Source organism: Lottia gigantea, assembly GCF_000327385.1.
Source record: "Lottia gigantea unplaced genomic scaffold LOTGIsca_90, whole genome shotgun sequence".
In the NCBI taxonomy this organism is placed as follows: Eukaryota; Metazoa; Mollusca; class Gastropoda; family Lottiidae; genus Lottia; species Lottia gigantea.
In genome coordinates, this window is record NW_008710951.1 from 662,589 (window position 1) to 690,281 (window position 27,693).

Here is a 27,693-nt window from a genome sequence, read left to right on the forward strand (position 1 = left end):
CAGACATTCTTACCTCATTTCCATTTTATTTCCTCCTTCAAATGTGAAACAAACAAGCCTGCAGAGTTTTTATGTTTTTGAAATGTTAAAATGGTAGGAAATTCATTAATTTCCTTCTTCATGGTGCTCCAGGGGACACATTATGTTAGCTTATGTAAGTTATAAGCTTAAGCCTGGTACATGTAAACTGTCATTATGTGGTACTGGTACCGGTACCTGGTATGTAGAAATATTAAAAATGAACAGAAGTCTTCTTGGGGAAATATTTTTGTCCTGAATAATCCCCTTGGTTTACCACTTTCATTTTGTTATGCATTAATTACATTATGGTTCCTTTTTGGTTTGGTGTAGTTTGTTCAACCAAACCAAAAGACTTTCGTATTGGAGAGACAGGTACATGGTATGTACAGATATTGAGAATGAACAGAGCTTGTTTGTTTAGGTAAAATTTGGGTTTGAATAATTCCCTGGCTTTAACACATTAATTTAGTACTTGATTAAGATTTTTATAAAACCCAAAAGAGATCATTTCAATAGTTTCTTATTTATTTGGTGTGATCATTTCAACTAAACCAAAGGACCTAATGTACTTGTGGGAAGGAAGGAACAGAAATGTGGGCTTGGAATACTTCCTTTGTTTACCACAAGTATCAATTCTACATTAAATTTTATATGTTAAGCTTGCCTCCAAAGACATCATTTCAAAGGTTTATTTTGTTATTCTTTCAACTAAACCAGATGACCTAATGTACTATGGCTATGGGACGCGAAATTCTTCACATTTGTTGATAATTTCCATATCTAAGGTAAATTCTGTATGGGCAAGTGTTTTGTGAACTCTACCAGCAATACACCTGTAATGACCTAAAAACAAGGTTGAGTTCACTACTTGTTGATGATAAAAAACACCTGTTTAGTTCTACAGAGATGATAAAAATATACTCCACCTTGTATCTGGATCTGAATATTTAACATTGATACCATTTTCTTAATAACTCTGTATAATGACCAGGATCAATTCCTTCGTGTAGTTGATATCAGAAATTCTACTGGTGTAGTGAATCGGGGATGAAACAGTTGATTGCATTATCAATTTATTTATTTGGATTAATAGCGAAAATAAACTATTCTACTGAGTTAAGAATTTCAATGTTGCCTGAATGTTTGCTTTAATTTTGGATATAAAAAATTGTTCCTGACATTGTTCCTGAGAATTACTAGAATATTTCAAAGCCAGAACTGTTTTTTTTGATTACTGAATTTAGTGGTAATGTTAATAGTCAACATCAGCTCTCCACTTTTAGAAAAGGAAAGGTAAAAAAGACATTCAAGTTGATTATTATTGTCTGGTCATTGAAGCCTGTCTAACGGAATGATTAGACTCTATCTTTAAAACTGAATTATGAAATGTGAAAAGTTATATTTTTCTTAAAAAAAATATTTGAGTAAATTGAATAAAAGATATAATTGCGTGTAGGAAGAAACTTGAGACATGAAAATAAAACTAGGGCGTAAAATGAAATTACCAATATGATGAAACTGTCAATATTATTTTATTGAATTTCCCCAGTTTGATGGGATAAAAACAGGTTCTAAACAGTTTTTATGGTGGAATTAGATATTCTGGGAAAAGATATCAAACTTGATGTTGAATAATTCATTGAAGGCGTGGAGCTAGTTAAGAATACTACAGTTACATTTCTTCCTTGTGGCGTTAAGAGGAATTTGTCTTTCTGTTTGTAGCTTTTGACCATCTTTGGAAAATGTTATGATTCTCAGAATAGTCATCTTTTGTGATGTGGCAACTTAATCATGGATTTAGAAATAGTGTAATTGTGGTAATACCGGAATAGTATTTTACTGCCTGATAATTCCTTGTCTCTAATGGTACCGGAATAGAATTTTACTGCCTGATAATTCCTTGTCTAATGGTACCGGAAAAGTATTTTACTGCCTGATAATTCCTTGTCTAACGGTACCGGTATAGAATTTTACTGTCTGATAATTCCTTGTCTCTAATGGTACCGGAATAGTATTTTACTGCCTGATAATTCCTCTGTGAATTCGACAAGTTAAAAGACTAGTTAGATCATTTCCTAGTTCTACTACATGGAATTTAAATTAACAAACATACAATTTGTGTGCCATTTATATCCTGAACGCAAAAATCAATGGAATGGAATAGTTTTGTACGTGGTTCTTTTGATGTAGAATAATCTCTATTATTGTTTATTTGTAATCCTATTAAATATTGTGAATAATATTCTGGTGAATTTTGTTTGTTTGCTGAAATTTCATATCGGAAGGAATTAAATCAATGTTTATGGATTATTATGAGATATAATACAGGAAGTTAAGATCAACTGGAAATGGGATGCCCGAGTTTGTGTGTTGTCTATGAGATTAAGAGATCAAGGTAGGGAGAACTATTTGGAACTATTTGTACATTAGATTAGTTGGTAGGAGAGAGGGTTAAAGGATGATTTTGATGGATTTGGATGATTTGAACGTATATTATGATCTTTATTGTCAAAAAACAAAATCGTTTTATACATTTGCACCTTGATTTCATGTTTTGAAAATTTGTGTAAGTATTTTTGTAAACTCTGGTAGTCTGTGGTTTAAGCTTCTATAAATTTTCCACTGCTAGGCCACTAAGCTGAATTTTATATGAAGTTTTGATAATGAAATTTTTTATCAGGGAAGAGAGGGTTTGATTCTCCCAAATGCACAGGCCTAGGATGGAACAAATATTTTATTGTTTGGGAATTGGAATTTAAGCGGTCTGGAACTGTTTGGTGTTTTTCTCCAATCCAAAACTAAATTCTGATAAAGGTGTAAGCTTATATTTTGGGGCTCTGTTCTGCCATCGAAGGCAAATATAGCAACTTTCAGGTACCAGTAACTTAAACATACGATAGGGGATTTGATTATTGGTGTTGTGATAGAGAGCCTTCGGATAGATTTCTGACTTCTATTATTCTTGTAATTCCATGACCAGACATTTGACCTTATTCATACAATTGTTAGAGTCCGTAAGTCTTTATGTATGTTGTCTAGTGAATAAAGAAAGTTTGTTAGCAATCAATGGGAAATCAGTCAGTATGTAATTTATAACATTGGTCTTTTTGTATGTAACAATATGAATATTGCATGATGTCTAGCTAGACAGAGTTGAGAGGAAGAAGCATTTATTTGCAGAACATATTAAAGGGGCAGTCTGATTGTTTTTTCATGTAGGTTGGAAAAGTTATGTACTCAAATTGTTAAAATCTATAGCCTCTATGTCTGCCTACAGCTTCGTCAAAAGATGACCTGGACGGTTCCTTTAAATCTTTGTAATTGACCAAGTCTACAGTGACTATTGAATCTGATTGGTTGTAAATCCACAGACATTTTTGTGCTGGGAAACATTGATTAAAATTATTCTTTACTCGAAAAATCAATAAATATAACATCCGCTGATTAACATATATACTGACATCTTTTAGGGGTTGCGAATTTGTTTCGGTTGTAAACAAGGTTGAATATGCTTAATTGTAGTTATCTCCCTTAAAATGGAAGTCCAAGACTATATCCTCGTCATAGACAGGAGAAGACTGGGTGTCAAGAGACTATTATAGACCTATATAAAGTATTAAATAAAAGTATCTAGCTAACTTGTCATCTACCTACCTACCAGTATCTAGCTTCTAAGTTTAAGAATGCAAAATATGATAATAGTAGGTGTTAAAAACCACTGTGTGGATTTGAGCAAAATAAACTCCAAATTGTAGAGAAATATGTCTCTTACTTATTCTTTATAGGTTTAACTAATAATATCCAGCTGTTAATGCCCAAATCCAAAACTTTTAACTTCTTACTTTGTAAGTAGAGTGTACATTAGACAGCTAATGTTAGAAATGTTTTCACAATATTTAAATAATAAGAATTTTGCATACTGTCCCTTTAAAGAGTCTTCAGTAACATGAGATTAGAAAACCAACAGAGCTTATCATTGTCTGATTTTAAATAGATATTTTGGTTGATCATTAAAAAAATCTATCTTAAGATAAAGTCGGTCTATTTAAATTGTTAGAATGACATACGTAGAGTTTGAATAAGTTACAGTAATGGGGTGATCAGGTGGTTTTATTTTGCCCGTCTGTTTCTGATTGCCAGCCAGTAATTTTGAATCTATTTCTATTTTCCAATTAAGAAACTTGTCATTCTCTTTATTCAAACATCCTCCATCAATCTTTTAACAAAAAAAAACATGGTTTTCTTCATCAGCATGGAATTAGTTTGTTGCAGGGAAATCAATTTTAAACGTGTGAAGAATTGTGAAATCTGTTAAAATCAATTTTAGTTTACGGCTGATGTGTCAAATCGGTCAGAATATTAGATATTATACATTTTTTTTCTTGAAAACGTGAATCTTATTTATTGTATTTTTAGACAAGTGATGGAAAGATCCATGTGCACATGTGTTTTAGAAATTTGACATGGCTGTATGGTCATTCTCAATTGTATTGATCATTCTCAATTGGCTGTATGATCATATCCAGTTGTATGATCATTCTCTGAATCCCAGAACTTTGTATGATCATTCTCAATTTACTGTATCGCGGTCATTCTCAGCTGTCTGTATGAACAGTCTCGATTGACTGTATGGTCATTCTTAGTGTATGATTATTCTTGAACTGGCTGTATGGTCATTCTCAGTTGTATGATCATTCTTAACTGTCTGTATGGTCATTCTCAGTTGTGTGATCATTTTCAATTGGCTGTATGGTCATTCTCAGTTATATGATCATTCTCAATTGGCTGTATGGTCATTCTTAGTTATATGATCATTCTCAATTGGCTGTATGGTCATTCACAGTTGTATGATCATTCTCAATTGGCTGTATGGTCATTCTTAGTTATATGATCATTCTCAATTGGCTGTATGGTCATTCTCAGTTGTATGGTTATTCTCAATTGGCTGTACATATGGTCATTCACAGGTGTATGATCATTCTCAATTGGCTGTATGAACATCAACTGTCTGTATGAACCTTCATACCGTTGGTACTGTGTATATAATCATTCTCAATAAGCTGCTTTTTACATCAAGAAAATGAGTCTGATTTGAATGGAGACAGGTGAGCTTTGAACTGTGTCAATGAAACAAGAAAGATATTTAAACTTTGAGTTATAAATTGTGAATAATTGTATTTTACAGAGATGAACGTAGAGAAGAGATTTATGATGATGAAGAAGAAGATGAAGAAATTTTAGGATCAGATGATGATGAACAGGAAGATCCTAAAGATTATTGTAAAGGTGGGTAACTCTTGACCATGTTCTGCTGCATATCTGAACAGACTATAAGCTTAATTCAGAAATTTCATTGTGATAAAATTTTGTTATGTTATTCTGCATTGTTCAGAATGGCAAAAATCCTGAGAAATGGTAGTATAGAAGTACAACCAAGTGTTTCGAAAAGAGTAAGCATGGTTGATTTAAGAAACCTATTCACGCTAGAGATAAGCTTATCTTTTTGGGTCATTGTCTTGACTTATTATGAGTAAGTTAACAGTACTGGTACTGGAAAGTAAAGGGATTATATGATTGCAGACGTTTTTAACTTATAGAATGATATGTGTAGAAAGTTAAATTTTGAATGTATATACTGGTATTTGTTGAATGAAGCAAGTTTCAACCATGTTGAATTCTACTGTTTGAGCTTGTCTGATGATTACATGAAGAGATGGCAATTTATAGAGAGTCTATCCTATATTTGTTTACTGTCAATAAATGCCTGTCGATTAGACATCATTGTTTACACATGTTACAACAAGAAATAATAACATCTTAGTTTGATATTGTTTTTATTGGCTATTTCTCTCTGTTGGTCAGTCAAATCTCATCTTCCCAATATCGGAAAGAACTCGATTAGAAAATAACTTCTGTAACAGTACAGATTCACCATTTAGGGGTTGATTTAGGTCTTGAATAAATATAAATGGTCTTCAGAAGTATAAGAAATATACGAAAATCACACAATTCCTTCAAAAATATCTCAAACTATGAATTTCTCTTTCTATATATAAGCTTAAGCTTGAGTCTTTTTTCTATATTAGACTAGTTGTCTTTTTAATTTTCGAATACGGGTAATTCTGGACACACAATGATTTGAAAGATTTAGCTAAGCTAAAAAAAATCCTGTTTCTGAGACTAAGGTTTGATTGGTCAGACTGATAGCGAACATGTCATTTCAACTATTTCATGACTAGAAATAAAACTTTCAAATTTTGTCAGTATGGATTGGTCTTAAAATTTCATACTGATTATTTTCATTGTGAAGTTACAAATGCTTTCATAGTGAGTCTCAAAACTCAATTTTTATTGCCTTTGTATCAATTGCTATTGTAAAGCTATTTCAATTCAAATCTTTTTAATTACATACATTCAAATTCAGTCCTTTCGAAGTTTGTATTGCCTAGTTATTAATCATAGGCCTACTGGTATTTCTGGCTGTTATAAAATTTGCTTTCATTTAAAAAAAACACACACAATATGAATTTGTTGTAGAAATTTCAAGTGCATTGTGGATAATTTTGGTTGGTTGAACTGTTGGCAAAAACAAAGTATTTTGTATTATCACTGAGAGACAATGACAAGTTACACAGTGACTGGAAGGGCACATTTGGGTTAAAAAAAACTAAAACTTGGTGTTTGATGATATCATCAGTCCAATATTTTGTGATTAGTGACGTCATCAAATAATTCTTTTTTGTGGATGTGCATATCGATGCAATCAGTGTCCCTGATACACATTAAAAATTTAGAAAACCTCTTTACAATCACTTAAATATCACATACCATGTGGACTCAGGCATATAAACATTCAAACAGGATATATTTATATATGTAATTTATTTATTATATTTTAAAGTTCAGTGTTATTATAAAACCACATGACAAGCTAGCCTTGATCTCATTTATTTATAATTTATTTTACAGGAGGGTACCATCCAGTCAAGACTGGAGATTTATTTCATCATAATCGCTACCATGTAGTGCGTAAACTTGGTTGGGGTCATTTCTCTACAGTTTGGTTGTGTTGGGATCTTCAGTAAGTAGATTTTTTTTATCCATGTATTAGTGCTGGGTGATTTACTCGTATCACAATAATAGTAATATACTGAAAAAATGTCATATCGTGATATATGGCAGTCATCATTCGATAACTTCAAATTTTTGTCTTGATCATTTTCACAATTTTACAACTAAGTTGAACAGTTGTGATTTTCATACCATTAATGACTGGGTGGTTTTTTTTTTTTGTTCATTTAAAAATTTTTTTTGATTGAACAAAATTAAAGTATTGTTTCATACACCAGTAAAAACCATACTTTAGAAATATCACTTAGATATATACCCATAAATTATTATATCGTGATATATAGATATTGTGATATCCACTTTAACCAATATCACCAGGCCTTATCAAGTATTCCTATGTTTGTAGCTATTTATACTTTGTTATTTGAATATTTTTAAATGAAATATGAATGAAAATAGGATGAATGCAATATATTTTGATTGAGTGATTGTTTCTGAAATCAATATAGTGATAATTATTTTATGTGATTCTCTTAGATCAATGTGTATTTCACTGTTATTTCTATGAAAATAACATAGTAAGTTTGATGATTTACGATATAGCTCATACCTAGCACCTGATGATAGTTTAGATATCCCAATCTTTATGATAGTAGTAAAAATGTATTTAATTTGTGTGATTTACAGAGAGAAAAGATTTGTGGCACTAAAAGTAGTGAAATCAGCTCAACATTATACAGAAACTGCAGTTGATGAAATTAAGTTATTAAGATGTGTAAGTATGAGAAATATTCTAGAAATTGACAGTTTATACTCTGAATAAAGGACAACTGTTTCATGAGTCAAATTAAAGGAATACTACCTTTGAGAATGGACATAAAAGTCTATGTCTCAAACTTGGTCAATAAGAGTATAAATTCATCAGTGAACTTACCTGGTGTCATAACTTTACAACAGAATCCCTGAATCCTTTAATCCAATAAATCTTTAAAAACTAACCACCAGTACGTTATTATTGGAAAATGCATGAAAAAATGAAGCATATTTTAAAAAATGCCTGTAGGAATAATTACTTAGTTTTTATAGAATTATTGGATTAAAGAGGGATTCTGTTGTATAGTAATGACATTAGGTAAGGCCACTGATGAAAATAGACTTATTTTGGCCAAGTTTGAAAATTTAAACCTCTTCAATTTAAGAGGCAGTATTCCTTTGAATTGGAATCCCAAGATATTTCTAGATCCATGGTCAGCTGTTAAAAGTTCCCCTGATTTGGGGTTTTCTTGTCTTTAATATCATTCCAATTATTCTATCTGCCAGGTATTTTGTTGGGCATCATTTTACTAAGTTTTATAGGAAATCTCTGTCTCTGTCTCTCTCTTTCTGTCTGTCTGGTGTTTATTTGAACTTGGCTGACCTACACAAACAAATACATGGTTATCATGTCTCCAAGTGTGGTGTAGTCTTAAGATTTAAATGTGACAAATTATAGGTGGGAGATAATCATTCTTGAAATTGATATCTCGGTTAAAATGACCTGTACTCAACTGTTTCAAACTTCCAAAATGTCGAAAAACTTCCCCATGCCCAACATAAGCTGTCCTGTAAGACAGGAATTCAAAATCATAAACATACATAAACATTTCAAGCCTAATTCAGAATGTTTAAGCAGAGGCTTGGTCGCTAACCCAAAGATATATGTATACAGGTTGAGATAATATCCAGGTTTTTTCAACCCTGTTTTCCCACGTCATCGATGTAAGGTTAAGATGGCTAACGTAGTAAAAGAGACTAGTCATTCGAATTGGATAATAACTTGAGGCCCACGTATGTGCTACAGGCTGAGCACTTTAATGATCTCTCCAAAGTAGAAAATCCTCGAAGAGTGCTAATGCTGTTGCAAAATTTCCCTCATTGCACAATGCTTATTTTCATTAGCCAAGAATAGCAGAATGTAAAACTACCTTCATTTTATTTTTGAATGCTGACGTCTGTTAGACCTTGTCTAAAGTATTATTTACAGTATGATGAAATTTTCTCTATTGAAATACATATTCATTTATAACAATATTATTATGTATTGCAGGTTCGTGAAACTGATGAAAATGATCCTTTTCGAGAGAAAACTGTTCAATTATTGGATGATTTTAAAATATCTGGAGTCAATGGAACTCGTATCCTTTTTGTTCACTCATTGATTATATTGGACAATTAGTCTGAATCTATTCCACTTTAAATTCTCCAGATGGAAGTAATTGACTCTCTGGATGGTTAGAACTTATCATTCACAGAAAAACATAAAGATCTTAAAGATGTGTTCCCTTATTTTCATTTATGAAAATGAAAAGGCTAATACCAATATGAATAGAAAGTAGAGGTGTTCTAATGACTTGCAAAAATACCAGTTTGTCTCACATGTCAATAAATAATGATAATTAGCTCAAGTAGAAGAGATTTCCCAATTTTTAAATCAATCGCCTATACAAAGCTATTTGGATTAAAAGTCAAGCAAGGTTCTATCTGTTTATTGGTGCAAGGTTGTGGTTTATACAAGGATGCATTGAAATTTTTATTTCCTTAATGTTGATGTTCAGATGTGTGTATGGTGTTTGAAGTCCTGGGCAATAATTTATTAAAGTTAATAATTCGCTCTAACTATCAGGGAATTCCTGTAGCTAATGTTAAATGTATAATAAGACAGGTAAGTGTTATGTGTTATAGTAGCTATGTAGTTATGGGTCATAAATGCTCTAATAAATGATTTTTATACGCCCATACATAAGATGGGCGTATATTATAATCACCCTGTCAGTTTGTCACTCTACAGGCTACAATTCTTTACTGATTTTTTTGATTTTGATTTTGTGTGTCAATGTCATTATGAAGATGATCCCCATCGATTTTCGTGATGACAGAAAAATTGTAACCGAAATATCGTGTCTGACTTGACGTTTCACTCTATTGGCTATATTGTGCAACTCGTGCTCACTCTACAGGCTACAATTCTTTACAGATGCTTTTGATATTGTGTGTCAATGTCATTATGAAGATGATCCCTATCGATTTTCATGATGATCGAATAATTTTTCACCGAAATATCGTGTCTGAACTGACGTTTTACTCTATTAGCTATATTGTGCAACTTGTGCTCACTCTACAGGCTACAATTGAATGGGCAGCAAACAAAGACTTGTACTTACAATCAAAGCTATTAGTGGGCGTATGTTACCTTGCCTGGCAAGCTATATTAAATAATTTTGTTGGAAGTTTTGATTTTAGTGTTTACTGATCATTAAACCATGTAATTTCAAAGGTCTTAAAATGATGATTTCTTCAAAAAATTGTTTTTTCAAAATTTTGAACTACACAAATTAGTAAATTTTGTTGGTTCGCTTTATGTAAGTTGACTTTTTCTTGAAAGCACATTTATCTCTTGTTCTCCTTGTATTTATAATGATCTTTAATCAACACATCCATATATTACTATTTCATTCCAGGTATTGGAAGGTTTACACTACTTACATGTGAAATGTAAAATAATTCACACTGACATTAAACCAGAAAATATTCTGATGTGTGTAGATGAAGCTCATGTTAAAAGATTAGCAGCTGAAGCATTTGAATCTCAAAAGACAGGCACTAAACTCTCTGGATCTGCAGGTTTGTCTTTTCTTGAATTTTTAGGTTCCTTTTGTTGTCAGAGGAAAGTTTTTCATATAACTGACTTCAATCATACTTTTCTCTCAGAATCAAAGATTGTTTTGCTCAGCCATTTTGGACCTTATTGAAAGATGTACCAGTTTCCAGTATGGAAAAACCATTTAAGATAGCGCAAAAAAAATGGAAGTTTAATAGTATTTTCCCTTGATTACATATCGTGGTTCTGAAGACTGTTCATACATAATCAAAGTCTTAATCAACGCCCAAAAATCCAGATTGTTGCCCTTTAAGGAGCACTGTCGGTCTGTTTTCACTTCTTTGTTCTAAAAAAAAAATTCATATTTTAGTGAGTACAGCCCCAAAAGAAAAGCCAATTGATCCCTCCAAACTGACCAAAAATAAACGTAAGAAATTAAAACGTAAAATGAAGAAACAATTACAACTGATAGAAATGAATGAACAGCAGATGGAAGAAGCATTAGGAAATAAAGAGGTGAGTTGAATGCAATGTTGCAGCCAAACTTTAAATGTCCAAATTAAGAAGAATTGTCATCAAAACATGATTATTCAAGATCCTGTATGAGCATGTTAGGGTGCGGGCACAAAAACGGTCTTTGTCACTGATTTTTGTTGCCGATGTGAATCTTGAGTAAATTGTCATGTGTGCCTGCGCTTCCACAATAAGATTATCGCTTTGCTGACAGGATTTATGATATCAAACCAACTTGATAACATTTTATCATCTTGATGGAGACTTATTTCTCCTCGTGTGCCCACAGCGGTTGAAACTTTACAAGACTTGTTGTCAACAAAAACCGTTGGCCAAGACTGTTGATGTGCCTGCAGCATTAGACACAACAGAGTATGTTATGCTATTGAGATGTTCAAAGTGGTTTCAAGACATGCTTTGATTAATTGGCGTGTGATTATCAACATTCCCTGGGGAGACTTTTGCATATTAGCATTCACTTTTTAAAGCTCGTATGTTAAGCTACTCCCAAGTCTCTGTTGTTTTGCAATGTCTCTAATGAATTACAAATTCTAGTAATCTTTTCATGCTCATTCCAGAAAATCTCAAATTCTGATAGCATTAACAGTCTGGGTGAAGAAAATCAACAGGATGTGGTTCATAGTAGTAGTAATAATAGTCTTGAACATACAGCCACATCCTTATCTTCCCCTGACACACTGCCAACTACATCACTCGCTAATGGGACCATCGAAAATATCGGCCGTCTAGAAGCTCACAGCCCAGAGCAAGATAACCAAATAAATGAAGATAAATCCAACCCTGTTGTTACAACAGATAACGAAAATGTGATAGAAAATGAGAATGAAAATGAGAATGAAAATGAGAATGACAAACCGCAGAATAATAATGCTTTAGGTAGGATATTTCTACATCAATGAAATGAATGGAGTTTTACGTCTTACTTTTCTGCACCATGTGGGCTAATGAAGACGGGCAACGCCATGAAGGGTACAATGAGGGAAATTTTGCCAGGACAGCAGCATTAGCTTGCTCTTTTTTGATTTCCAACTATTGAGGGTTCTTTGACGTGCACAGCCTGTTGTACACAGGGCCTTGGTAGGGCGTCTGTAACACAAGAAACTTGCTATTGCAGTTGAGGTTTAAGATGAATAGTTTGACATTGTGAATATGGTCATTATTTCTTTAAATTGATATTTTATTATGTTGCTATATTTTGTTTCAGTCACTGAAGAAAATGGCGTCAAAGAAGAAAAAGAAAAAGGTGAAAACATGGACGAAGGTAACAGTGATATTCATACAGAAGAAAAGATTAAAAATGAAATTAATACAGTGGAAGTGCAGATCACAAACAGTCTTAGTGAAACTTCGGCCATCGCAAAATTAAATGTGTCCGATGAAAGTGAGCCCGAAAAACCTGTCTGTAATGGTCACGATTCAACTAATTTTAAACCCACTGTGGAGGAAGAAGAGGAACATCCGGAAATGGATCATTCGCCATCTGCTGAAAATTTAGCGTCTGATAAAAGTGAAAAGAGTGATAATGCTAGTGATACTAATAGTTTACAGGGTAAGAAACCAGTGTTATTTTCTCATTGTAATAATATATCTTATGATTGTGTACTGTAGGGATTCAATGCTATTTATCTGATTGATAAATGAAAGATAGAAACAACTAAATTTTACAATGATAATAACTTTGTGTTCAAAATTCGTCAATAATTTTCTAATGGCAAATTTATTGAACCTATAATTTCTGGAACACTTGAAAATGTAAAAGGATTCATAGTGTAAGACAATAATTAGAAGACATAATAATGCCTTTAATGAACAAGATGTGAACAAGGATAAATTACATACATATATTACACAGGACAAGGGAAAAAGGAGCCCTGGGATTCCGTCGACTCAAACCAACCTTCCAATACCAGCCATGCTGACAGAATGATCTAACACACTCAAACTGCTCGGACTTTTCGTGTCACGTGACCAAGATGTAGTCCTAGCCTTCCAGTGCGTGTAGGTTCTATAATAGCATTAACTCGTACTCAACAATAGGCTTCTTTTATTGTTATCTTTTTATTTTACAGGTAAATTAGCGTCAGGTGGTCAGCTTGTTGGTCAGTCTGTCCATACACAATTGCTGTGTTTTAAATAATTATGCTTTAAAAAGCTCTCTATGTATAATGTAATAAATTATTTATGTTTGTAGGTTGTTCCAGTAAGAATCCTCTGTATGATATTTATGATCTTCCAGTTAAAATTGCTGACTTGGGTAATGCTTGTTGGACAGTAAGTATTTATCTGTGTATTTAACTTCCTTAGCTCAGAAACAGAATCTGGTTTTTGAAATTTTTTTTAATAGAATCCAATGTTTGATCAGATCATGCACAGACGGAGAATATAGTAAAAATTACAAAATAAATGTAAACAAACAGGGTTTTAGCAGAAGTTTTTCCTTTTACCCTTCTAGTTGTTAAATACATAAGTCAGATTTTATCCTGTTGGCACGCCAAGGTTTTAATGATTTAATATGCCCTAATGTTGCCATGTTGGAAATTTCAGAACCATAAGATAGTCCGATAAGTTGATATTGACCCATTCTCGGTAGTGATGAAATATTGTACGATATGACTTAGTAAAAATGACTATTTGTAGAATCACCATTTTACGGAAGATATACAGACACGTCAATATCGTAGTTTAGAAGTTTTAGTGGGTGCTGGTTATGGACCTCCTGCAGATATCTGGTCTACAGCCTGTATGGTAAGTATTCAATGGTTTACACACATCAGATAGATAAAGGCTTCATATCCATTATCATGCATATTAATGAACCCAAAAGTTTTAGTTAACAAGGAATATGAACAAGAGTTTTTGCCATTTGTGTATTTATTTAAATGTTCGACTGTGGTGCTAGCGGAGGTGTTGTTTCTCTCCCCTTATCTTACGATATATCTTTTATATGTCTGAGAATTCTGGACTATTGATATGCCAATGAATTATAAATGATATATTTGATATTTTGAATTTGTTTGATAGAATTATAATTTGTTTTTCTCTCAATTTATGTGAGTGGAATGCAAATATGGATTTTGCCTTTTGCACTTGTTTCTGTGGGTTACTCCACTTGCTAACCATGATCTGACAAAATTGTTATGCAATTCTTGTTGGTAGTCAATGATTCAACATTTCGTTATTATATGTGAGGTATTCTGGGATGACTTTTGATGCCATTGGTTCAAAATTTGGAACATGTTTGTCTGATCGTAGATGGCTAGTGAAGTGACCTGCTGAAACGACAAGCATCAAAACATCCATATCTGTAATTGAATAAAATTGTATTTTGACAGGCGTTTGAATTAGTGACTGGTGATTATTTATTTGAGCCTCATTCTGGTGAGGGATACAGTCGTGACGAGGATCATCTGGCTCATGTGATCGAACTTCTCGGTTCAATTCCAAGAAATATTGCACTGTCTGGCAAATATTCAAGAGAATATTTCGACAAACGAGGTGAGAAAAATTATTTGAATCTTGAGGGTCTAACTGATTGTCATAGTGAATAATTACTCTGATTAGTTTAGCAACATCCATAGAATTACTTTCTCAAAGGAAGGCTGTACATTACTTTACACCTGTTATTTTTAGAAGCCATTGTTTGTAGTAAAATTTGCATTTGGTTGAATTTAAATATTTGGAACACGAAGAACATGAGCAAAAAGAAGAACGGGTGAATTTTTCAAAGAGGTTTTCTAAATGTTTTATGTATATCGGGGCTGTGGTTCTTGCAATTCCACAAAAACTAAGCGTTAAGGACCTTACGTGATACAAGCCCTTAATTTTTTGTGGCATTGCAGGAACTACAGAATAATGAATAATCCACCATTAGGGAAACGGAGTATTAATTTCTCATATTTTTAAGATTTATCAATTCTAAAACAGTTCATTCTGATGGTCTCAAGTATTAATCTTAATTTGTTTCTACTTGCAGGTGAATTGCGACATATTACCAAGTTAAAGCCATGGAGTTTATATGAAGTTCTGGTAGAGAAATATGAATGGGATCCAGATGAGGCTGAAGCCTTTTCTGAATTTTTAGTTCCCATGTTGGAATTTGATCAGAATAAAAGAGCAACTGCTTTTGAAGCGTTACATCATCCATGGCTCTCTTCGTGACCTAGTGAATTAGTAAATATCGTTTCCACCAATTTACTTAACAGTGAAAGTGATAATCAACTAGTGTGAAACGTATAAAACTATCAATTCTGTTAATTTATCTGAAATACCCCTTTTTTTCGATAAGTTACACAAACTGTTAATAATTTATGAAACAAGCCCAATGTTAAAGAATAATTTATCTTAGCTTGTGACAAAATAAACAAAATTATTCTCAAGTTTTTATGATATGTTGTTTTGTAGAAAGAGGCCCAGGCTTGACATCTTTACACAGTGCAGCAGTCACAGCCAGTGAAGTTTATTTATATACTGGAGTGGAGAAATTAATCACATTTTTCTGGAAGGTTAAATCACGGCTGGGTCACAATAATGACTGTAAAAGTCAAACAAAGCCCAAATGCTTCGTAAACAGATCATGAGCTACCATCCTTTTGGCCAAGAGCGTTCATATCCTTACCAGGGTAGAGTTCCAGAACCAACTGCATAGTGAGTTGGACCCTTGCTCAGACTGTAGACAGGTTGTAGGGACTGACTTGGAAAAAGCATTTAGTTCTGATGGGAAAATGATCAGAGGCCGAATGTGCTATTGTTAAGCCATTAAAATATATACCACCTTACCTTGGGTTCTCTAAACCATTTTATTTATAATATATACTAACTCTACATGTATGCAAATATATATCTTGTAAACCCTGGATCTGATACACCGGCATGCTCATATCTTTACCATCCATATCTACCACAAACAAGACAGGACATGAACCATAATTTCTTACCATCCAAATCTATTAGATTACAAACATCCGAAATTTAATAGGCAACACAAACCCTTACCAACCATAGACCCGCAAGACTGGATTAATTTCAACCTTTGATCAGAAACCCTTACCAACCTTTATTTACTATATATCAGATCACAAACCTTTACCACCCTAGATATATCCGGTTACAAATTCTTACCACCCTAGATATATCAGATCACAAATATTTACCACCCCAGATATATCAAATCACAAAGATATATCAGATCACAAATATTTACCACCCCAGATATATCAGATCACAAATATTGACCACCCGAGATATATCAGATCACAAACTATTACCACCCGAGATATATCAGATCACAAACCTTTACCATCCCAAATATATAAGATCACAAACTCTTACAACCCTAGATAATAATATCAGATCACAAACTCTTACAACCCTAGATATATCAGATCACAAACTCTTACAACCCTAGATTTATCAGATTACAAACACTTAAAACCCTAGATTTATCAGATCACAAACTCTTACAACCCTAGATATATCAGATCACAAACTATTACCACCCGAGATATATCAGATCACAAACCTTTACCCCCCCAAATATATAAGATCACAAACTCTTACAACCCCAGATATATCATATCACAAACTCTTACAATCCTAGATATATCAGATCACAAACTCTTACACCCCTAGATATATCAGATCACAAACTCTTACACCCCTAGATATATCAGACGCGTTAAATTGACAGATCGACACATTCATGAACCCTAAAGGTGGTGTAGAGCGAGAGCACGTTTGAACATGGCATCATGGCACCGCATCCATCGGTCTGACGAGTGTAGGACGCTCCTGCATTCTACGGGTGGCAGAATTCGTGTTTGGCCACAACGTAACACTCGTTTTACACCAACACATTTCCAACCAACGTATCAGAGTGTTGGTGGTTCTGTTATGTTATGGGGATGTGTCTCCTATGGTTGCAAACTAAACCTAGTGACTGTTCCAGGTACACTATAAAACGCTGCGAAGTAACGTGATAACATCCTTGTTCCTGTTGTAATTCCGCTTTTTGACAATCACCCTCTCCGAATGAGGCCAGTGTACATGTATGGTAATGCCAGATCCCATCGAGTCAGAGCGGCAACTCAGATTATGCAACAAGAGGCCGTTACCACGCTATCTGATCTTAATCAAATAGAACATCTTTGGGACATTTTGGTACGTCGTAGCCGGTAGAGACCCTCCTGTGCAAACTGTAACAGAGTTGGATGCAGCATTGCATCAGGAGTGGCAGCAAATTCCTCAACAGGACATTCAAAGACTGATACGTAGCATGTCAGATAGGGTCGCTGATGTGATTAGTGCTAATGGACTACATACTCACTTTTGAATAAACACTGCTTTAAACTCTTCGTGAGAATGTAATGTTTCCTTTCAATGTGGTTTACTTCTCTATAACTGGCTGATAAGTCACTTCTAGCAATAGTTATCCCTATGGTATAATTGATGAAGTACAGATACTTTGCATTTAGGGCTATAAAGACAATATTATAATGGAATGTAAAGAGGTTTACTAAACATTCTTTTGTGCATCGCCCACATTGATATCATCAATTTGCATCAGACATCTTTTCATGAAATTCCCCCGTAACTAAGCTAATAATGTGTCCTTAGCAACGTCATATAGGGTTTAGCATTTCTATATTTTCAGGAATCACAGACATCTGACTGAAAATTGGAATTGTGCAAATCAATGGTATTAGTGTCCCGGATACACATAAAAAGTAGTAAAACTCTATACAATCCCTTACAGTAATTTGGGGTCAAGGGAAACAACTCTGAAAATTGAAAAGTGACAAGTGACAAGTTTAAAAATAGACTGATAGGTGATCAACCTTTTTATAATCCATGATCAAATTTTGTATATTAAATTTCGGTTTGTTGAGGTAGGTTGCTATCGACGATTTAAGCTCTCACTCCGGATTATCATTCTTTTTCACATGTATTCAAATAAGCTTATTAGGCTACTTTTAAAATATATTTAATATTGTTAAATTATGTTTGAGTTGATAGAAATATTATGATTTAAAGATTGTATTTTACTTAAGACCATTATATTATTTTGAATGTCGGCTAAGGAAGTATTTCAAATCTAAAATTAGACATTACTTTATAATAGAAAATATAGGCCTATATGGGAGGGAGGGGGGAGGGAGTATGTTGATTCAGAAGTATTAGAAATGTACGAAAATCGCATAATACGATAGATTCTTGACAGATTTTGATGAAACTTGGTAATGTTATTCAGTATTCAAATAGTTCAAAAGAAGTGTATGCCTGAAGGTTGAATATTTTATACTAGTAATTGTTACTGTACTATCAAATATTTTTGTTTAAAATCAAAGCTGCCAGTGGGCGTATATTACCTTGCCTGGAAAGCTATCTTTTTACACATGGATTTGAAGGCTCAAATTTCGATGGTTATTACTGATTGACTTAGCTTCCTGTTTCTGTGACTAAAGTATGATTGGTCAAAAAACAAATGACACATCTGTCCCTTCTTTAAATTATATTTGACTATTTTTTTAATTTGAAACAAAATCTTTAATTTGTTAGTTCAGTTTTACTCGGTGTAGTGTTAAAGGGTCAGTTAGGCCATTTTTTGACCAATTATACTTTAGTCTCAGGAACTGGAATTTATTTGAGCTAATCAGTAATAGTGTTCACAGCTCACCATCGAAATTTGTGTCCAGAATTATCTGTGTTTGACTGTTAAAATGACGACTCTGTGATATATAGAAAAGACAAATATAATTATATAAATAGTGAGTAAAATTACTAGTTTGAAGTATTTTTAAGGAATTATGTGATTTCTAGTACCTCTGAAGATTATTGACTTATATTCAAGACTAAGATCAACCCCCCTAAATGACACACCTGTCCCTTTAAATGTACAGATCTATTTTGCAATGGGGTATCACCGCTAAATATTTGGTATCACAATATAACATTGATAGCAATAATTTTTATTTTTTACAGTACTGCTTTTATTTAAATAACATTATACCCATTTGAAAAGGAATGATGCAGGAATATAAACGAGATATTTTACGGAGACATCGTGAAGATATTTGCAGGTCTATACATGATATTAATTCAATAGTGAGTAAATTAACAGATTATGAAGTCATCACACAGTACATGGAAGAAGACATTTTGGTAAGTGGTGTAGCGAGGATTTTATTGACGGGGGGGGGGGGATCTGAAAATCTGAGTGCAGAGGGCACTACTCATGGTTGGTGGGGAGTCATTCTAACAGTTTGGTTGTTAAGAAGCTGATATTCTAAGTCACGTTAACAAAGAAAAAACGTACTGGTGGCAGACCAATTTCCACAGCGGCTAACTAAATCATACAGTGTATTACTCCTTCAGATAGAATGTCTTCGTAGCAATGATTGATCAGAAATAACAGGTTTTGCTCTGATAAAGTTGATAATACCCCCCTTTTTGCCACGTGATCAAAATCTCTCTGATTTTATATGGATATGTCAGTTTTGCGGCCAAACGTTTCCGCTATGACGAGTTCCAAGTTCCAAGTTAAGTTCTTCACGCGGCGATCTCGACAGGTGTGTTTCGTCCCTAAAAGAATAGATTTGCCATCTGACTCGTTGAGCAACTCAGAAACGGGAACTCTAGCGAAAGATAAAATGACGACTTTCCTTGAGACTCTGTTATATATAGAAAAGACAGATAGAAAGTTAAACCCTTAGTTTGAGTAAGAAAACTACTGTGCGGATTTAAACAAAACAAGCGGCAAATTATTAAGCCAATCACCAAAACTAGATCAAACTGCTACAATATCAGTACACTATATTTTTTGTCACCCCTTTTAAAACAAATTTACACTGATTTTAGAAATATTTCTATGGGCCTCTATAAATGTTAGGTCATTAATCTATCAAAGGGCATGTGTTAAAACACAAACGTTTTTTTCTACATTAAGTGAAACTAGAGTTATTGAAATGTGGATGTTTGTATGTTTTTATAGCATTAGCTTACATCATTGACTTTTCTTGTTTGAAGCATTTAATTGAAGAATTTCAATTTTTTTTTACTTTGTTTATACAATAGCTTACATAACAATTATGAAGCTAACATTACATATAGGATATTAAACGAGTGCTTATGAAATATCAAATTTATGAAATGAGTTGCCAGATTAAATATTTAATCCGGCAACGAATTTCATAAATTTGATATGACATAAGCACGCGTGAAAGATACTATTTATCAGACAACAATCAACATAATTTCATTAAATTCTTGCACTTTTTTCGATATAGAGCCTTCATTTAAGGGTCCACCTTTTTGCACTATTCTTCAAAATGTCCTTGCGTGTAACAAATAAGTCTAGATGAAAACACTTTTATGTGATGACTAAATTGAAACTTTTAATCAGAGTTATGTACATTTTGGAACAATTTCATGCCCTTTACCTCCAATTTTAATTGAGTCTTCAACTTCAAAAATGCTATGTTATTCTGTTTACATGGTGCATGAATACAAGACCTTATTTGAATAGCTATTAACCTGTGCTATGAATTTATATAGTTTTTATGAACCTGCAGTGTTATGAACCCAGGAACAGTACTGTTGTGTGATAAATCAGAATTAAAAGACATTGTGCACATGTGCATTGGCATCAAATATTTTATTTTACCCATCATATAGTACATTTGAGTACATTTCCGGAAACGGTTTGTTGAATTTATTTTGTTCAAAAAAATTGTCAATTTTAGTCCAAGCCAACAAGAATACAGAAATGTCGTGAATTGTTAAATATTTTACCAAGGAGAGTTGATTCAGCTTTTGATATGTTCGGGAAAGTTTTAATAGATTGTAACGAGCCCGTAGCAGCAAACTATCTTGGAGGCACATTTGGAATCACAACAGAACATCAGTTACCATCAGGTGTGTATTTTAGTTTTCTTCGGATCAAATACTTGAAACTGTGACCCGTTCTTATTTTATTAAGGATTTAAATAACATAATTTGAAGAAATTAATTATTTTCAATATTTACAGTATTTCCTGACCCAAATGATCCAAAAATTGTCAAAGTACGGAAATGTACTGCTATGAACGGTGACCAAATGTATGAAAAGTTTAAAAGATGTACGACTGATAGTGAGGTGAGTAATTTTGTTATCTTATAAACTAATTATTATTTTGCCATGTTTGTTACTCATCAACAGGTCGATTTGTCCGAAACACTCGCCTCTAATTCAGCTTTTCTATCATATAAACTATAAATTCGGAAATGAATAAAATACTGGTTATAAATAGAGGATCTTTAATGAGTGCTTATGTCATGTGAAATTTATGAAACGCCCCATATAATAACCGGCCGTCCGTCCACATGTGCTCGTAAACACAATTCTTAACTGATTTTGACGAAACTTGGTATGGTTGTTTGTTATCACTCAAGGATGAACCCTATTGAAAATCAGAAAAAAAAAGACTCAAGGTTGAATATTTCATACTGGTAATTGTTACTGTACTGCCAAATATTTTTTTATGTAAAATCAAAGCTGCCTGTGGGCGTATATTTGCTGTTTGGAGTAATATTCATTTATATACTAGAACTATATTGCAGATTTACCAAATGAATTCAAACAATCGTGGACACTGTGTGGTGATAAATAATGAGATATTTGAGCAACAGTCTAGACGATATGGCACAGAGAAAGATGTGGAATCTTTGAAGGAACTTTTCAAGCAATTAAATTTTCAAATAACAGTTCACGATAATAAAACTGCACAGGTAGGACTAATAGAATTGTTCATTGACTATGATGTGTTTAGGTACAATAATGCAGTGCATGTAAATAGAATGTAATATTATCTCAAATTGATAATAAATTCACACCCATGTAAATAGAATGTAATATTATCTCAAATTGATAATAAATTCACACCCATGTAAATAGAATCTAATATTATCTGAAATTGATAATAAATTCACACCCATGTAAATAGAATGTAATATTATCTCAAATTGATAATAAATTCACACCCATGTAAATAGAATATAATATTATCTCAAATTGATAATAAATTCACACCCATGTAAATAGAATGTAATATTATCTCAAATTGATAATAAATTCACACCCATGTAAATAGAATGTAATATTATCTCAAATTGATAATAAACTCACACCCATGTAATAAGAATGTAATATTATCTGAAATTGATATTAAATTCACACCCATGTAAATAGAATCTAATATTATCTGAAATTGATATTAAATTCACACCCATGTAAATAGAATCTAATATTATCTGAAATTGATTATAAATTCACATCTATGAAAATAGAATCTAATATTATCTCAAATTGATAATAAATTCACACCCATGTAAATAGAATATAATATTATCTGAAATTGAGAATAAATTCACACCCATGTAAATAGAATGTAATATTATCTGAAATTGATAATAAATTCACACCCATGTAAATAATGTAATATTATCTCAAATTGATATTTAATTCACACCCATGTAAATAGAATATAATATTATCTCAAATTGATAATAAATTCATACCCATGTAAATAGAATGTAATATTATCTGAAATTGATATTAAATTCACACCCATGTAAATAGAATCTAATATTATCTGAAATTGATATTAAATTCACACCCTTGTAAATAGAATGTAATATTATCTGAAATTGATATTAAATTCACACCCATGTAAATAGAATCTAATATTATCTGAAATTGATATTAAATTCACACCCATATAAATAGATTATAATATTATCTCAAATTGATAAAGGGGGGCGCCTTCGAATAACAATGACCTTGGATCCACAACTTGGGTAACCACTTTTGAATTTTGAACGGAATTTTGAGAAATTATCATTATCATCCAACATAAATCCGATCGTATATACGACAAATTATATATGAGTTTTTGGCCTTGGTCTTCGAAACGCGTTAGATCTATACCTCGCGAAAACGAAAGGGCCGAAGCCCGTTTAGGCCGAGAGTCTGTCAGAGGCCCCCAGAAGCCAGCGAATTTCAGATAGCCTTGAACGTGTATATCGGATTTAATTTTCACTTCAAATAAACCTTTCACAGGTCTGACAGGAGCGCGGCAGTAATACCCCCACCTTCCCTAAATGCGCCACTGGTGATGGTTCGTTCTCTGTGAAATTTTCTAATTTAAACATATCTGACAGTGGGATTTTGTTACCTTGCATAATAAGCCATCTTCATAAGCATTTCATTACATATTTCTCATTCCATAAGGAAATACACAACCTGATAAAACATTATAAAGATATGGATCACACCAATTATAATTGTTTTGTGATGATGGTTTTATCTCATGGTTCCCATGGTAATGTGTATGGAGTTGATGGCAAGGAAGTGGGCATCGAGCAAATAGTTATCAGTTTTGATTCCCGTAACTGTAAAAGCTTATGTGACAAACCTAAACTGTTTTTTATTCAAGCCTGTCAGGGAGGTAGGTATACGTTTAGCGCTATACAATCTAAAACTTCCCTATAGCAATGTCATAAATTAGTTTAACTTATAAATATATACCAGGTTCATTAGCCAGAACATTTTAACCAATCATGAATGTCCATGTATGTATAGTCTGGAAAAACCAAAAAAAAGACTCTTTGACCTTTCTTGATCGGTCACTCATGCTGGTAGTTCTCTTCTAATTTAGCTAATTATGAATTAATAATGGACATGTGAGTCTAACTGGTATTTTTGCATGTCATTAGAACACATCTACTTTCTGTTCATATAAGTATTAGCATTTTCATATTAATAAATAAAAAATAAGGGAACCCTTAAAAACACGTTCTGTCAAAAAATATGGAACACAATCCAATGGAAAACATCTATCAAACATCAAAGGCTAAAAATGTGTGAAAGAAACATACTTTTTTCCTGTCTGCATTTATCACTATATGGTCTTGATCATATTTCTTTCATTTGTGACAATAAAGTTTTGTTTTTCAATGTATTTTGTGAATCCTTAAATCCATTATCGCCTACTCGATAACCAGAAGGTCTGGATTTTCAAAATGATATTGCTCAAGCTATGCACTTTAAAGTGCAACGAAGGAAAATTTGTAATGTTTTCCTCTGAAAATTTCCATCACTGAACACTGAATTATTATCACTGAATTATTATCACTGAAACATTATCGCTGAAACATTATCACTGAATCATTATCACTGAATCATTATCACTGAATTATTATCACTGAATTATTATCACTGAATTATTATCACTGAATCATTATCTCAAATTTAAAATTCCATATATTTCATCAACAGTCGTGGAAGATGGGGGAACACAAAATAGCCAGAAAATAACAGAAAAAGACGAGGAACTAATTCATGTAATCACTCAAAAGTTGGATGATCTACATTTAAAAGTCTCAACTGAAGCAACAGATGCAAAACACGTTAATACTGCTACGAGAGCTGATCTGTTTGTTGCAATTTCAACATGTCCAGGTAATAATGAAAAAATGTTAATGTTGACAGATATGGAAGGCGGGAATGTCTTTTTATTCAATGTTCTTCATTGCTATTTCTAAATTTTCAATTCTTATCTCTTAATTTACACGCTTAATTCAACATGTGTTATTGAAAATTAACATTTGTATACAAAAATCATAATTTGTACTGAAAAACATTCTTCGATAAAGATTCGGTTGAAAATTGAACTAGAGGCTTTCTATAGTCTATATCTTATTTTATGTTGGTTGTACATCGACATCTGTCGTCATAATCCTGACCTTCAAATATATTCGACATGTATTTGGAGAAATGTTTCGCAAGATTTGTTGAGCGAGATTTGTCTATTGAACATTTGTATTTGAACATTTGTTAGTAGAGTTTTGTGTTTGACGTTTTGCATTTGAAGATATGTTCAGCTAGATTTGTATTTGTAGATATGTATTTGAGGATATTTTTGGCAAGAATTCTATTAATTCAATAATTGGAAGACCGAATGTTTATCGAAGAATGTTCATTTTCAGTACAAATTATGAATTTTGTAAACAAATATTAATTTTCGATATCAAATGTTGAATTAAGCGTGCAAATTAAGAGAATAAGAATTTAGAATTAAGAATTAAGAAATAGCAATGAAGAAGATTGAATAAAAAGCCATTTCTCCTTTCAAAGACAGAAACATTCCGTGATTCTCTATAACGCTGAAAATCTAACGACATTGTAGTGATCATGATAAATTAGATTTTTTACATTGGGTATGTTTTATTGTGTGCTCCATTATTTTGATTTTGACAGTCAAAATTGATTACTTTCAGTGGCTCAACTACCAAAGAGTAAACCAAGTCCACGGGCTCAAACTTCTATGGGGGCTCCTCCAGAAATTAAAAAAATGAAACATAAAATTTAAAGAAAAAAATATCTTTGATCAAGGAAACAAATCGTTTAATTAAAAAAACTGATTCCATAATATTGACGTATATATATATATACTTTGACAAATACAAAATGGCGGATTTCAGTTATTACCAAACGTCACAATTTTTTATCGGTCGAATATCATTATAACCCCTAGTTGTAATCGGAATTTCAAGTGTCGAATTTCAACTGCTAGAATGAAGTCCAACGAATGAAGTCACGTGATTCCGTGTCAGCAGAAAAATAGAACACAATGTGGGCCGTATTCTTATGTTGCTTCAATGACTTTTAGCAATAAATCACGCTACGTATCTTATTTTGTCAGTCACTATTTTTTTTTTAAAATCATGGTTCTTTGAAGGAATTGTCATTAGTTATAATGAATTGATATTAAAGATAAATACTAAGAGAAGTTAATCATATCACTGGTTATCCATACAAAGGGTTTTTCTTGACTTATTTATAGATGAAACATAGTACACGAAAATAGGTGACGCATTTTGTGGCCGTTGTCGAGTTGGTTACTCATGAAATATAGGTCAAAGTGAGGGATTCATAAAGAAAATCGAAACAAACCAATTTTAATTATACTGTAGAATACCTGAGGAGACATCTAAGACATTTTTCCGTTTTTTATAGGCCCACATTATAATGTGGACGTATATTGTCGTCACCCATGTCCGTCCGTCCGTCCGTCCGTCGGTCTGTCTGTCCACAATTGGCTTGTGGACGCGATAGAGACGACAGTTTTCATCTGATTCGAATGAAATTTGGTGTGATCATTTATATTGATGAGATCTTGGACAAGTTCGATATTCACAATTTTTCGATGAACGGTTTTTTAGTTATTGCCCTTGACTTAGCCAAAACGCGTCAAAATTGGCTTGTGAACACCATACAGAGACTACAGTTTTCATCCAATTTTAATGAAATTTGGTGTGAATATTTATAATGATGAGATCTTGGACAAATTCGAATTTGGCTATCTTTCGATGAATGGTTTTTTAGTTATTGCCCTTGATTTATGAAAAACGCGTCAAAATTTGTTTGTGAACACAATAGAGACTACAGTTTTCATCCGATTTAAATTAAATTTTGTATGATCATTTATAATGATGAGATCTTAGTCAAGATTAAATTTGACAATTTTTTGATCAACGGAATTTGAGTTATTGCCCATGACTTAGTAAAAACGCATCAAAATTTCTTAGCGATAGAGGTGACAGTTTATGTCAGAATTTTATTAAATAATGTGTGTTTGTTTAAATCAACAATATCTTGCGCAAATTAGATTTTTGGTATGATTTGACACAGATAGGTGACTGCCCTTGATATACTGAAAATGTATCAGGAAAGTGGGTGTATCTTGCAAGGCAACCACTTGTTTAACTTTGACGAAACTCGGTGTTGAATCCTTATATGCACGAAAATAGGTTACACCACTCTATATTTCCGGTTGTGTTGGTTTGGATTTAAAACCTACCTTCTAGACAGAAGGATAATAGTTTAAATGTTGAATTTTCTGGATCATTAGCCTATTTAGTTTACCATTCTAAATTCAGTTAAAATGTTACTATCTAGCAAAACGTGACAATGGGTGGCTATCATTTCCACTAAAAGGCCTGAATAAAGTAAGAATGACGATGAAGATTCAAGTGAGATATCACTGCCTACAAAGACGCGAGCCTTAACTTTTCTGTTTTATATTTCTATCAATTATATTTCAGGTTTTGTATCTTGGCGAGATAAAAACTTTGGAACGTGGTTTATACAAGCTGTGGTCTATGCCTTTAAATACTGGGCTCATAGCTGTGAACTAGCTGTTCTGATGACTAGGGTAGGTACAAATTAAAGGGTGAAATCTGTACACAGTTTAATTAAAATTATTTTTATTAGCTTTAATTTTGTTTAACTGAAGTGGCCTGAAAATTAAAGCTACTAAAAATGGAACGAAGTTAAACGGAAGTAGCTGCAGTGGCTATATTAAAAATAAAAGCTAATAAAGAAAAAACTGGTCTAA

At 32.7% G+C, this 27,693-nt stretch overlaps 2 protein-coding genes across 2 annotated transcripts; both read left to right on the top strand.

Moving 5' to 3' along the window:
* Positions 1–584: 584 nt before the first annotated feature.
* On the top strand, positions 585–16,037 carry LOTGIDRAFT_207425 (hypothetical protein; the record flags this gene model as incomplete). The annotated part of the gene is made up of 16 exons (XM_009068506.1): positions 585–614; positions 3,031–3,035; positions 5,207–5,307; positions 6,991–7,102; positions 7,780–7,867; positions 9,179–9,266; positions 9,687–9,793; positions 10,590–10,752; positions 11,100–11,245; positions 12,378–12,382; positions 13,257–13,261; positions 13,455–13,534; positions 13,901–14,008; positions 14,596–14,758; positions 15,237–15,433; positions 15,665–16,037. 15 exons carry the CDS (start codon positions 585–587, stop codon positions 15,419–15,421), a joined length of 1,386 nt encoding a protein of 461 aa, XP_009066754.1. The 3' UTR covers positions 15,422–15,433; positions 15,665–16,037.
* Positions 16,038–21,859: 5,822 nt separating this feature from the next.
* On the top strand, positions 21,860–27,525 carry LOTGIDRAFT_134426 (hypothetical protein; the record flags this gene model as incomplete). The annotated part of the gene is made up of 3 exons (XM_009068507.1): positions 21,860–22,024; positions 23,526–23,752; positions 27,306–27,525. Coding segments are annotated over 3 exons (612 nt in total), but the record flags the coding sequence as incomplete, so codon positions are not given.
* Positions 27,526–27,693: the final 168 nt, after the last annotated feature.